The sequence below is a fragment of the Melospiza melodia genome, assembly GCF_035770615.1.
Source record: "Melospiza melodia melodia isolate bMelMel2 chromosome 17 unlocalized genomic scaffold, bMelMel2.pri SUPER_17_unloc_1, whole genome shotgun sequence".
In the NCBI taxonomy this organism is placed as follows: Eukaryota; Metazoa; Chordata; class Aves; order Passeriformes; family Passerellidae; genus Melospiza; species Melospiza melodia.
The window spans coordinates 80,259-92,813 of record NW_026948502.1 but is presented as its reverse complement, the minus strand read 5'-3'; the positions used below and the strand labels follow the sequence as shown (position 1 = coordinate 92,813).

Below are 12,555 nucleotides of genomic sequence, written 5' to 3'. Positions count from 1 at the left end.
TCCCCATGTCCCTCTGTCCCCAGGTGTCCCTGTGTCCCCGTGCCGCGCCGCCTGCTGTCGCTGCTGCTGGCCCCCACGCGGTTCCTGCTGTCCCCATGTCCCCATGTCCCTCTGTCCCTCTGTCCCCAGGTGTCCCCATGTCCCTGTCCGTGTGTCCCCAGGTGTCCCTGTGTCCCCATGCCGCGCCGCCTGCTCTCTCTCCTCCTGGCCCCCACGCGGTTCCTGCTGTCCCTCTGTCCCCATGTCCCTCTGTCCCTCTGTCCCCAGGTGTCCCCAGGTGTCCCCATGCCGCGCCGCCTGCTGTCCCTCCTCCTGGCCCCCACGCGTTTGCTGCTGTCGCTGCGGTCGCTGCTGGCCCGCGGTGGCCTCGCGGTGGCCGCGGTGGCCTCGGGCGCGGCCTTCGCGCTCTGGGCGGTGGCGCTGCTGCTGCGCCGCGGGCCCGGAGCCGCCTTGGGGCGGCAGCGCCGGCACCGGCACCGGGACCGGGACCGGGACCGCGCCCCCGCCGCGCTGCGGGACCCGACCTGCGGCGAGCACCGGACCCTGCGCCTCCGGGTACCGCGGGTTGGGGGTTTTTTTGGGGGATTTTTTGGGATTTTTTGGGGATTTCGGGGGATTTTTTGGGGGGATTTTGGGGGATTTTTTTGAGATATTTTGGGATTTTGGGGGGATTTGGGGGGTTTTATGGGATTTTTGGGGATTTTTTTTGATATTTTGGGATTTTTGGGGGATTTTGGGGATTTTGGGGGGATTTTTTGGGATTTTTTGGGGGATTTTTTGAGAGTTTTTGGGGATTTGGGGGATTTTTTGGAGGATTTTGGGGGGATTTTTGGGGGGATTTTGGGGATTTTTTGGGAGCTTTGGGGGATTTTTTGGGGATTTTTTGGGAATATTTTGGGGGATTTTTGGGGATGTTTTGGGGGATTTTTTGGGAATTTTGGGGGATTTTTTGGGGATATTTTGGGATTTTTAGGGATTTTTGGGGAGTTTTTTGGGATTTTTGGGGGATTTTTTGGGGGATTTTGGGGATTTTTGGGGGAATTTTGGGGGATTTTTGGGGGATTTTGGGGTATCTTCGGGATTTTGGGGGGATTTTTTGGGGGATTTTTGGAGAGTTTTTTGGGATTTTTGGGGATTTTTTCGAGGATTTTTTGGGGATTTTGGGGGATTTTTGAGTGGATTTTTGGGGAGTTTTTTGGGGGGATTTTTGGGGATATTTTGGGATTTTTGGGGGGATTTTTGGGAGTTTTTGGGATTTCTGGGGGGATTTTTTGGGATTTTGGGATTTTTTGGGGGGATTTTTTGGGATTTGGGGGATTTTTTGGGGAGTTTTGGGGGAATTTTTGGGGGGATTTTTTGGAGATTTTTGGGGATTTTTAGGGATATTTTGGGATTTTTGGGGGGATTTTTTGGGAGTTTTTTGGGATTTTTTGGGGGATTTTTTGGGATTTTAGGATTTTTGGGGGATTTTTGGGGGGGACTTTTTGGGATTTGGGGGGATTTTTTTGGGATTTTTTTGGGGGGGATTTTAGGGTGATTTTGTGGAATTTGGGGAGGATTTTTGCGGGGGCATTTTGGAGGTTTTGGGAGGTCCTGAGGGGCTTTAGGGGGGTCCTGGGGCGATTTGGGGGGATTCCAAGGGGGATTTGGGGGTCCCAGGAGGTTTTGGGACATCCTGGGGGGGATTTAGGAGGAATTTGGGGCATTTTAGGGGCATTTGGGGGGATTTTGGTGGGTCCGGGGGGATTGGGGGAGGATTTTTGGGAGGGTTGAGGGGATTTGGGGGATTTTTTGGAGGATTTTCGGGTGATTTTCGGGAGTCCTGCGGGGGGTTCGAGGAGGTTTTGGGAGAAATTTGGGGGATCAGGTGGGGATTTGGGGGGTCCTGGGTGGATTTTGGGGGTCCTGGGGGGATTTGGGATGGTTTTGGGGGGATTTGGGATGGTTTGGGGGGGGTTGGGATGGTTTTGGGGGGGTTTGGGATGGTTTTGGGGGGGTTTGGGATGGTTTTGGGGGGGTTTGGGATGGTTTTGGGGGGATTTTGGGGGGTCCTGGGGTGATTTGGGATGGTTTTGGGGGGATTTGGGATGGTTTTGGGGGGATTTGGGATGGTTTGGGGGGGTTTGGGATGGTTTTGGGGTGATTTGGATGGTTTTGGGGGTCCTGGGGTGATTTCGGATGGTTTTGGGGTGATTTGGGATGGTTTTGGGGTGATTTCGGATGGTTTTGGGGGGGTTTGGGATGGTTTGGGGGGGTTGGAATGGTTTGGGGGGGGTTTGGGATGGTTTTGGGGGGATATGGGATGGTTTTGGGGTGATTTGGGATGGTTTGGGGGGTCCTGGGGTGATTTGGGATGGTTTTGGGGGATTTGGGATGGTTTTGGGGGGGTTTGGGATGGTTTGGGGGGGTTTGGGATGGTTTTGGGGTGATTTCGGATGGTTTTGGGGGTCCTGGGGTGATTTGGGATGGTCTGGGGGGGCGTTGGGATGGTTTTTGGGGTGATTTGGGATGGTTTTGGGGGGTTTGGGATGGTTTTGGGGTGATTTGGGATGGTTTTGGGGGTCCTGGGGGGATTTGGGATGGTTTTGGGGTGATTTGGGATGGTTTTGGGGTGATTTGGGATGGTTTTGGGGTGATTTCGGATGGTTTTTGGGGGGTTTGGGATGGTTTTGGGGTGATTTCGGATGGTTTTGGGGGTCCTGGGGTGATTTGGGATGGTTTTGGGGTGATTTGGGATGGTTTTGGGGGATTTGGATGGTTTTGGGGTGATTTCGGATGGTTTTGGGGGGATTTGGGATGGTTTTGGGGTGATTTCGGATGGTTTTGGGGGTCCTGGGGTGATTTGGAATGGTCTGGGGGGGCGTTGGGATGGTTTTTGGGGGGTTTGGGATGGTTTTGGGGGGGTTTGGGATGGTTTTGGGGGGATTTGGGATGGTTTTGGGTGGATTTTGGGGGGTCCTGGGGTGATATGGGATGCTTTTGGGGGGATTTGGGATGGTTTTGGGGTGATTTGGGATGGTTTGGGGTGATTTGGGATGGTTTTTGGGTGATTTGGGATGGTTTTGGGGGTCCTGGGGTGATTTGGGATGGTTTTGGGGTGATTTCGGATGGTTTTGGGGGGGGTTGGGATGGTTTTGGGGTGATTTCGGATGGTTTTGGGGGTCCTGGGGTGATTTGGGATGGTTTTGGGGTGATTTGGGATGGTTTTGGGGGGGTTTGGGATGGTTTTGGGGTGATTTGGGATGGTTTTGGGGAATTTTTGGGGGGCATTTTGGGGGGGATTTGGGGCATTTCGGGGCCATTTTTGGTGGATTTTGGGGGGATTTGAGGGGGCGGGGCTGATTTGGGGGTGTCCCCACAATGTCCCCGTCCCTTTGTGCCCCCCCCCCAATGTCACCTCAATGTCCCCAATGTCCCCAGAGCTCGGGGCTGCGTCTCCATTACGTCACTCGGGGTCCCCCCGACGCCCCCCTGATGCTGCTGCTCCACGGCTTCCCCCAGAACTGGTCAGTGCCACCAAATGTCCCCAAGTGCCACCAAGGCGCCACCAAATGTCCCCCCCAAGTGTCCTCAAGGCGTCACCTGGGTCTCCCAAGGGCCACCAAGGGTCCCCAAGTGTCCCCAAGTGTCACCAGATGTCCTTCAGGTGTCCCCCAGGTATCTTCCGAGTGTCCCCAGCTGTCCCCAAATGTCCCCAAGGTGTCCCTCAGGTGTCCCCAGGTGTCCCCAAATGTCCCCAAGTGTCCCCAGGTGTCCCCAGGGTGTCCCCAAGTGTCCCCAGGTGTCTCCAAGGGTCCCTCAAGTGTCCCCAAGATGTCCCCAAGGGTCCCCCAGGTGTCCCCCAAGTGTCACCAAATGTCCCCAGGTGTCCCCATATCCCTGTCCCCCAGTGTCCCCCAGGTGTCCCCCAGTTGTCCCCAGTGGTGCCTCAAGTGTCCCCAGATGTCCCCAAGTGTCACCAAGTGTCCCCCAGGTGTCCCCAGGTACCCTCAGGTGTCTCCAAGGTGTCCCCCATGTCCCCTCTGCTCTTGTCTCCAGATGTCTCCCAGGTGTCCCCAGCTGTCCCCAGGTGTCCCTCAAGTGTCCCCAAGGTGTCCCCCAGGTGTCCCCAGCTGTTCCTCAGGTGTCCCCAGGAGTCCCTCAAGTGTCCCCAGCTGTCCCCATACCCCCCCTGCTCTTGTCCCCAAGTGTCCCCCAGGGTGTCCCCAGGGTGTCCCCAGCTGTCCCTAGCTGTCCCCGGGTGTCTCTCAGGTGTCCCCAAGTGTCCCCAAGGTGTCCCCAGCTGTCCCTGGGTGTCCCCAAAGTATCCCCAAGGATCCCTCAGGTGTCCCCAGCTGTCCCCAGCTGTCCCCAGCTGTCCCTGGGTGTCCCCAAGGTGTCCCCAGCTGTCCCCATACCCCCCCTGCTCTTGTCCCCAAGTGTCCCCAGGTGTCCCCAAGGTGTCCCCAAGGTGTCCCCAGCTGTCCCCGGGTGTCCCCGGGTGTCCCCAAGTGTCCCCAAGGTGTCCCCGAGGTGTCCCCAAGGTGTCCCCGAGGTGTCCCCAAGGTGTCCCAGCCGTCCCCACGCTGTCCCTGGGTGTCCCCAAGGTGTCCCCAAGGTGTCCCCAGCCGTCCCTGGGTGTCTCTCAGGTGTCCCCAAGGTGTCCCAGCCATCCCCGCGCTGTCCCCAAGGTGTCCCCAAGGTGTCCCAGCCGTCCCCGCGCTGTCCCCAAGGTGTCCCCAAGGTGTCCCAGCCGTCCCCGCGCTGTCCCCAAGGTGTCCCCAAGGTGTCTCCAAGGTGTCCCCAGCTGTCCCCGGGTGTCCCCAAGGTGTCCCCACAGTGTCCCCAAGGTGTCCCAGCCGTCCCCGCGCTGTCCCTGGGTGTCCCCAAGGTGTCCCCAAGGTGTCCCCAGCCGTCCCTGGGTGTCTCTCAGGTGTCCCTGGGTGTCCCCAAGGTGTCCCCAAGGTGTCCCCACAGTGTCCCCAAGGTGTCCCAGCCATCCCCGCGCTGTCCCCAAGGTGTCCCCAAGGTGTCCCAGCCGTCCCCGCGCTGTCCCCAAGGTGTCCCCAAGGTGTCCCAGCCGTCCCCGCGCTGTCCCTGGGTGTCCCCAAGGTGTCTCCAAGGTGTCCCCAGCCGTCCCTGGGTGTCTCTCAGGTGTCCCCAAGTGTCCCCAAGGTGTCCCCACGCTGTCCCCAAGGTGTCCCCAAGGTGTCCCAGCCGTCCCCGCGCTGTCCCCAAGGTGTCCCCAAGGTGTCCCCAAGGTGTCCCCAGCCGTCCCTGGGTGTCTCTCAGGTGTCCCCAAGTGTCCCCAAGGTGTCCCCACGCTGTCCCCGCGCTGTCCCCAAGGTGTCCCAGCCGTCCCCGCGCTGTCCCCAGGTTCTGCTGGCGCCACCTGCTGCGGGAGTTCGGCGGGCGGTTCCGGGTGGTGGCCCCGGACCTGCGCGGTTACGGGGACTCGGAGAAGCCGCCGGGCCGGGACAGCTACCGGCTGGAGCTGCTGCTCGGGGACGTCCGCGACCTCATCGAGGCCCTGGGGACGCCGGCGGCCGCCCCGCGCTGCGTCCTGGTGGGACACGACTGGGGCGGCCTCCTGGCCTGGGAGGTGGCGTCGAGGCACCCGCGGCTGGTGGAGAAGCTGGTGGTGATGGACGCGCCACACAGGGCGGTGATGGCAGGTGACAGGGATGGGGGACACTGGGGACATTGGGGACGTGGGGGATGTTGGGGACATTGGGGACATTGGGGATACTGGGGACACAAGGGGATGTTTGGGATACTGGAGACACTGGGGACATTGGGGGGACATTGGGGACATTGGGGACACTGGGGACACTGGGGATGTTGGGGACATTGAGGACATTGGGAATACTGGACACACTGGGGACATTGGGGATGTTGGGACACTGGGGACACGAGGGGACATTGGGGACATTGGGGGACACTGGGGATGTTGGGGACATTGGGGACACAAGGGGACATTGAGGACATTGGGGATACTGGACACACTGGGGGCATTGGGGACATTGGGGATGTTGGGGACATTGGGGACACGAGGGGATATTGAGGACATTGGGGACTCTCTGAATATTGGGGACATTGGGGACATTGGGGACACAAGGGAATATTGAGGGGATTGGGGACGTTGGGGACATTGGGACATTTGGGATATTGGGGACACTGGGGACATGGGACACTGGGGACACTGGGGGACATTGGGGACACACAGGGAGGTGGCATCGAGGCACCCACGGCTGGTGGAGAAGCCGGTGGTGATGGACGCGCCACACGGGGCGGTGATGGCAGGTGACACAGGGGACAGCGGGGACATGAGGGGGTGTTGGGGACATTGGGGACATTGAGGGGATAATGGGGACACAAGGGGATGTTTGGGATACTGGAGATACTGGGGACATTTGGGACATTGGGGACATTGGGGATGTTGGGACATTGGGGACATTGGGGACATTGGGGAGATTGGGGACATTGGGGACACTGGGGACATTGGGGATGTTGGGACATTGGGGACAAGAGGGGACATTGGGGACACTGGGGAGATTGGGGACATTGGGGACACTGGGGACACTGGGGACACTGGGGACACACAGGGAGGTGGCATCGAGGCACCCGCAGCTGCTGGAGAAGCTGGTGGTGATGGACGCGCCACACAGGGCGGTGATGGCAGGTGACACAGGGGACAGCGGGGACATTGGGGACATTGGGGACCTGAGGGGATATTGGGGACATTGGAGACACGAGGGGACATTGGGGACATTGGGGATACTGGGGACACAAGGGGATGTTTGGGATACTGGAGATACTGGGGACATTGGGGACATTGGGGACATTGGGGATACTGGACACACTGGGGACATTGGGGACATTGGGGACGTTGGGGATGTTGGGACACTGGGGGACATTGGGGACACACAGGGAGGTGGCATCGAGGCACCCGCAGCTGGTGGAGAAGCCGGTGGTGATGGACGCGCCACACAGGGCGGTGATGGCAGGTGACACAGGGGACAGCGGGGACACGAGGGGGTGTTGGGGACATTGGGAGCAATGGGGACACTGGGGACGTTGAGGGCATTGGAGATGTTGGGGACATTGGGGACCTGAGGGGATAATGGGGGCACTGGGGACGTTGGGGATGTTGGGACATTGGGGACACGAGGGGACATTGGGGATACTGGACACACTGGGGACATTGGGGACGTTGGGGACATTGGGGACATTGGGGACATTGGGGATACTGGACACACTGGGGACATTGGGGACACGAGGGGACATTGGGGGGATTGGGGACATTGGGGACATCAGGGACATTGAGGGCACTGGGCACTCTGGAGACATGATGGGACATTGGGGACATTGGGGGGATTGGAGACATGGGGACACTGGGGACATGGGGATGGGGACTGACATGGGGACAGGGACTGTCCCTGTCCCTGTCCCTGTCTCCACGGTGTCCCCATGGTATCCCCACGGTGTCTCTGTCCCTGTGGTGGCCCCACGGTGACACCGTGCTGGCCCTGTCCTCACGGTGTCCCCTCCCTGTCACAGCCTTCACCGCCCGTCACCCGTCGCAGCTGCTCCGCTCCTGTTACATGTTCCTGTTCCAGCTGCCCTGGCTGCCCGAGCTGCTGCTGTCCCTGGCCGACTTCGAGGTCAGACTGTCCCCTCTGTCCCCTCTGTCCCCTCCCTGTCCCTTCTGTCACCTCCCTGTCCCCTCCATCCCCTTTCTGTCCCCTCATTGTCCCCTCTATCCCCTGTCTGTCCCCTTCCTGTTCTCTCTCTGTCCCCTCTGTCCCCTCCCTGTCCCCTCATTGTCCCCTCCCTGTCCCCTCTCTGTCCCCTCTGTCCCCTCCCTGTCACTGTCCCCTCTGTCCCTTTTGTCCCCTCTGTCCCCTCTGTCACCTCCCTGTCCCTTCTGTCACCTCCCTGTCCCCTCCATCCCCTCCCTGTCCCCTCATTGTCCCCTCTATCCCCTGTCTGTCCCCTTCCTGTTCTCTCCCTGTCCCCTCTGTCCCCTCCTGTCCCCTCTCTGTCCCCACCATCCCCTCCCTGTCCCATCTGTCACCTCCATCCCCTCCCTGTCCCTTCCCTGTCCCTCCGTCCCCTCCCTGTCCCCTCTGTCCCCTCATTGTCCCCTCTGTCCCCTCCCTGTCCCCTCTGTCCCCTCCCTGTCCCCTCTGTCCTCTCATTGTCCCCTCCCTGTCCCCTCTGTCCCCTCCCTGTCCCCTCACTGCCATCTCCCACCCCAAGGAGCTCCTCAAGGGGTGACACCGATCCCCGAAGCTTTGTCCCCCTCTCTGTCCCCAATTTTGGGGCTTTGCTGTCACCCAGACCTCGTGTCCCCCATTTTATCCCCAGATTTGGGCTCTTCTCCACCACCCAGCCGCCATTTTGTCCCCAAATTTTGGGGTCCTGGCATCCCCAACCCCGATTTCCCCCCATTTTATCCCAAACTTTGGGGTCCTGGCACCACCCAGCCCCCATTTTGTCCCCAGTTTTGGGCGTCCTGGCATCCCCAACCCCCATTTTCCCCATTTTGTCTCAAATTTTCAGAGTCCCCCCTTGGTGTCCCCAGTTTTCCTGGCACCCCAGCCCAAATTTTCCCCATTTTGTCCCCAAATTTCGGGGTCCCCAATTTTTAGGGTCCTGGCATCCCCAACCCCCATTTCCCCCATTTTGTCCCCAATTTTGGGCCATTTGTCCCCACCCAGCTGCCATTTTTTCCCCAGTTTTCAGGGTCCTGGCATCCTCAACCCCCATTTCCCCCATTTTGTCCCCAATTTTCATTGTCTCCCACACTTTGTCCCAAATTTTCGGGGTCCCAGAACCCCCCAGTCCTGATTTCCCCCATTTTGTCCCCAATTCTTGGTGTCCCCCCATTTTGTCCCAGATTTTTGGTGTCCCCCCAGCCCTGATTTTCCCCATTTTGTCCCCAATTTTGGGCCTTTTGTCACCACCCAGCTGCCATTTTGTCCCCAATTTTCGGGGTCCCAGCATCCTCCAGCCCTGATTTCCTCCATTTTCCCCCCAATTTTGGTGTCCCAAAATTTTAGTGTCCCCCCAGCCCTGATTTCCCCCACTTTCCCCCCAATTTTCAGTGTCCCCCCCAGCCCTGATTTCCCCCATTTTGTCCCCAATTTTGGTGTCCCCAATTTTCAGTGTCCCCCAGCCCTGATTTCCCCCATTTTCCCCCCAATTTTCAGTGTCCGCCCCAATCTCCATTTCCCCCATTTTGTCCCCAGTTTTAGGTGTCCCTGCAGTGTCCCCCAGTCCCCATTTCCCCACTTTGTCCCCAGTTTTGTGTGACCCCCCCAGCCCTGATTTCCCCCATTTTGTCCCAAATTTCAGTGTCCCCCCCACTCCCCATTTCCCCCATTTTCCCCACTTTGTCCCAGTTTTCAGTGTCCCCCCCCGCCCTGATTTCCCCATTTTCCCCCCAATTTTGGATGTCCCCAACTTTGAATGTCCCCAATTTTGGATGTCCCCAATTTTGGCTGTCCCCAATTTCGGCTGTCCCCAATTTCGGCTGTCCCCAATTCCGGTGTCCCCAGCCCTGATTTCCCCATTTTCCCCCCAATTTTGGATGTCCCCAACTTTGAATGTCCCCAATTTTGGATGTCCCCAATTTTGGATGTCCCCGATTTTGGATGTCCCCAATTTTGGATGTCCCCAATTTTGTCTGTCCCCAATTTCGGATGTCCCCAATTTCGGCTGTCCCCAATTCCGGTGTCCCCAGCTGGTGCGGTGGTTCATGACCAGCGCCCTGACCGGCATCCAGGACCCGGCGCGGCGCCTCTCGGAGCAGGAGCTCGACGCCTTCCTGTTCGGCCTCTCCCAGCCCGGGGGGCTCAGCCCCCCATCCACTACTACCGAAACCTCTTCGGGTGCGTGCTGGGACCACCCTGGGTGGTGGGACCCCAGCTGGGTGGTGGGACCCCATTGGGTGACCCCAGTTGGGTGGTGGGACCCCATTGGGTGCTCCCAGTTGGGTTTGGGTGACCCCAGTTGGGTTTGGGATGGTCCCAGTTGGGTTTGGGTTCTTCCGGTTGGGTGGTGGGACCCCATTGGGTGACCCCAGTTGGGTTTGGGATGGTCCCAGTTGGGTTTGGGTTCTTCCAGTTGGGTGGTGGGACCACATTGAGTGCTCCCAATTGGGTTTGGGATGTTCCCAGTTGGGTTTGGGTTCTTCCAGTTGGGTGGTGGGACTCCACTGGGTGCTCCCAGTTGGGTTTGGGTGATCCAGTTGGATTTGGGTGGTCCCAGTTGGGTTTGGGTAATCCTAGTTGGGTGGTGGGACCCCATTGGGTGCTCCCAGTTGGGTTTGGGTGATCCCAGTTGGGTTTGGGATGATCCCAGTTGGGTTTGCGTTCTTCAAGTTGGGTTTGGTTTCTTCCAGTTGGGTTTGGGGGGTCCCAGTTGGGTGCTGGTGGTGGTGGGACCACCTTGGGGGACCCCAGCTGGGTGGTGGGACCCCATCTGGTGACCCCAGTTGGGTGGTGGGACCCCATTGGGTGACCCCAGTTGGGTTTGGGGGATCCCGGTTGGGTTTGCGTTCTTCAAGTTGGGTTTGGTTTCTTCCAGTTGGGTGGTGGGACTCCATTGAGTGACCCCAGTTGGGTTTGGAGGATCCCAGTTGGGTTTGGGTGGTCCCAGTTGGGTGCTGGTGGTGGTGGGACCCCATTGGAATGTCCCCAGTTGGGTGGTGGGACCACATTGGGTGATCTCCCAGTTGGGTTTGGGTGCTCCCAGTTGGATTTGGGTGGTCCCAGTTGGGTTTAGGGGCTCCTGGTTGGGTGGTGGGACCCCACTGGGTGACCCCAGTTGGGTTTGGGTGGTCCCAGTTGGGTTTCAGTGATCCCAGTTGGGTTTGGGTTCTTCCAGTTGGGTAGTGGAACCCCATTGGGTGACCTCAGTTGGGTTTGGGTGGTCCCAGTTGGGTTTGGAGGATCCCAGTTGGGTTTGGGTGGTCCCAGTTGGGTGCTGGTGGTGGTGGGACCCCATTGGAATGTCCCCAGTTGGGTGGTGGGACCCCATTGGGTGACCCCAGTTGGGTGGTGGGACCCCATTGGGTGCTCCCAGTTGGGTTTGGGTGACCCCAGTTGGGTTTGGGATGGTCCCAGTTGGGTTTGGGTGACCCCAGTTGGGTTTGGGATGGTCCCAGTTGGGTTTGGGTTCTTCCAGTTGGGTGGTGGGACCCCATTGAGTGCTCCCAATTGGGTTTGGGATGTTCCCAGTTGGGTTTGGGTTCTTCCAGTTGGGTGGTGGGACTCCACTGGGTGCTCCCAGTTGGGTTTGGGTGATCCCAGTTGGATTTGGGTGGTCCCAGTTGGGTTTGGGTAATCCTAGTTGGGTGGTGGGACCCCATTGGGTGCTCCCAGTTGGGTTTGGGTGATCCCAGTTGGGTTTGGGATGATCCCAGTTGGGTTTGCATTCTTCAAGTTGGGTTTGGTTTCTTCCAGTTGGGTGGTGGGACTCCATTGGGTGACCCCAGCTGGGTTTAAGTTCTTCCAGTTGGGTTTGGGGGGTCTCAGTTGGGTGCTGGTGGTGGTGGGACCACCTTGGGGGACCCCAGTTGGGTGGTGGGACCCCATTGGGTGCTCCCAGTTGGGTGGTGGGACTCCATTGGGTGCTCCCAATTGGGTTTGGGTGATCCCAGTTGGGTTTGGGATGATCCCAGTTGGGTTTGGGTTCTTCCAGTTGGGTGGTGGGACCCCATTGGGTGTCCCCAGTTGGGTTTGGGTTGTCCCAGTTGGGTGGTGGGACCCCACTGAGTGACCCCAGTTGGGCTTGGAGGATCTCAGTTGGGTTTGGAGGATCCCAGTTGGGTTTCAGTGATCCCAGTTGTGTTTGGGTTCTTCCAGTTGGGTGGTGGGACCCCATTGGGTGACCCCAGTTGGGTTTGGGGGATCCCAGTTGGGTTCTCTTGAGCTGGGTGGTCCCCATGTCCCCAAGGTGTCCCCAGGTGTCCCTGACCCTGTCCCCAGGTGTCCCCAGCTGTCCCTCACCTGTCCCCAGGTATCCCCAAAGTGTCCCCGTGTCCCCAAGGTGTCCCCAGGTGTCTCTGACCTGTCCCAAAGGTGTCCCCCAAGGTGTCCCTTACCGGTCCTCAAGGTGTCCCCAGGTGTCCCCAACCTATCCCAATGTCCCCCAGATGTCCCTTACCTGTCCCCAGGTGCCCCCAGATGTCCCTGACTTGTCCCCTCCCCCCTTTCCAGGGCCACGCCCATCTCTCGGGAGCCGCCTGTCCCCAGGGTGTCCCCAAGGTGTCCCCAGGTGTCCTTAACCCTGTTCCTGTGTCCCCAAGGTGCTCCAAAGTTGTCCCCAAGGTGTCCCCAAGGTGTCCCCAGGTGTCCCAAGGTGTCCCCAGGAGTCCCCAGGTGTCCCCAAGGTGTCCCTCACTGTCCCCCAGGTGTCCCCAGGTGTCCCCAGGTGTCCCTGCCCCTGTCCCCAAGTGTTCCTCACTCTGTTCCTGTGTCCCCAAACTATACCCAGGTGTCCCTCACCTGTCCCCAAGGTGTCCCTCACCTGTCCCCTCCCCCTTTCCAGGGCCACGCCCATCCCGCG

General features: G+C 59.2%; 1 protein-coding gene across 1 annotated transcript; it reads left to right on the top strand.

Moving 5' to 3' along the window:
• Window positions 1-285: 285 nt before the first annotated feature.
• On the top strand, window positions 286-12,296 carry LOC134433003 (epoxide hydrolase 3-like). Its single transcript, XM_063181880.1, has 6 exons — window positions 286-555; window positions 3,421-3,506; window positions 5,356-5,654; window positions 7,540-7,643; window positions 9,728-9,875; window positions 12,207-12,296. Exons 1-6 carry the CDS (start codon window positions 286-288, stop codon window positions 12,272-12,274), a joined length of 975 nt encoding a protein of 324 aa, XP_063037950.1. The 3' UTR covers window positions 12,275-12,296.
• The last annotated feature ends 259 nt before the right edge of the window (window positions 12,297-12,555 follow it).

Excerpts from the sequence above, each read along its gene's own strand:
- LOC134433003 (XM_063181880.1), top strand. The coding sequence starts at position 286 with ATGCCGCGCCGCCTGCTGTCCCTCCTCCTGGCCCCCACGCGTTTGCTG. Across the intron at positions 556-3,420 it reads ACCGGACCCTGCGCCTCCGG|AGCTCGGGGCTGCGTCTCCA; the intron begins GTACCGCGGGTT and ends CAATGTCCCCAG. Across the intron at positions 7,644-9,727 it reads TGTCCCTGGCCGACTTCGAG|CTGGTGCGGTGGTTCATGAC; the intron begins GTCAGACTGTCC and ends CGGTGTCCCCAG.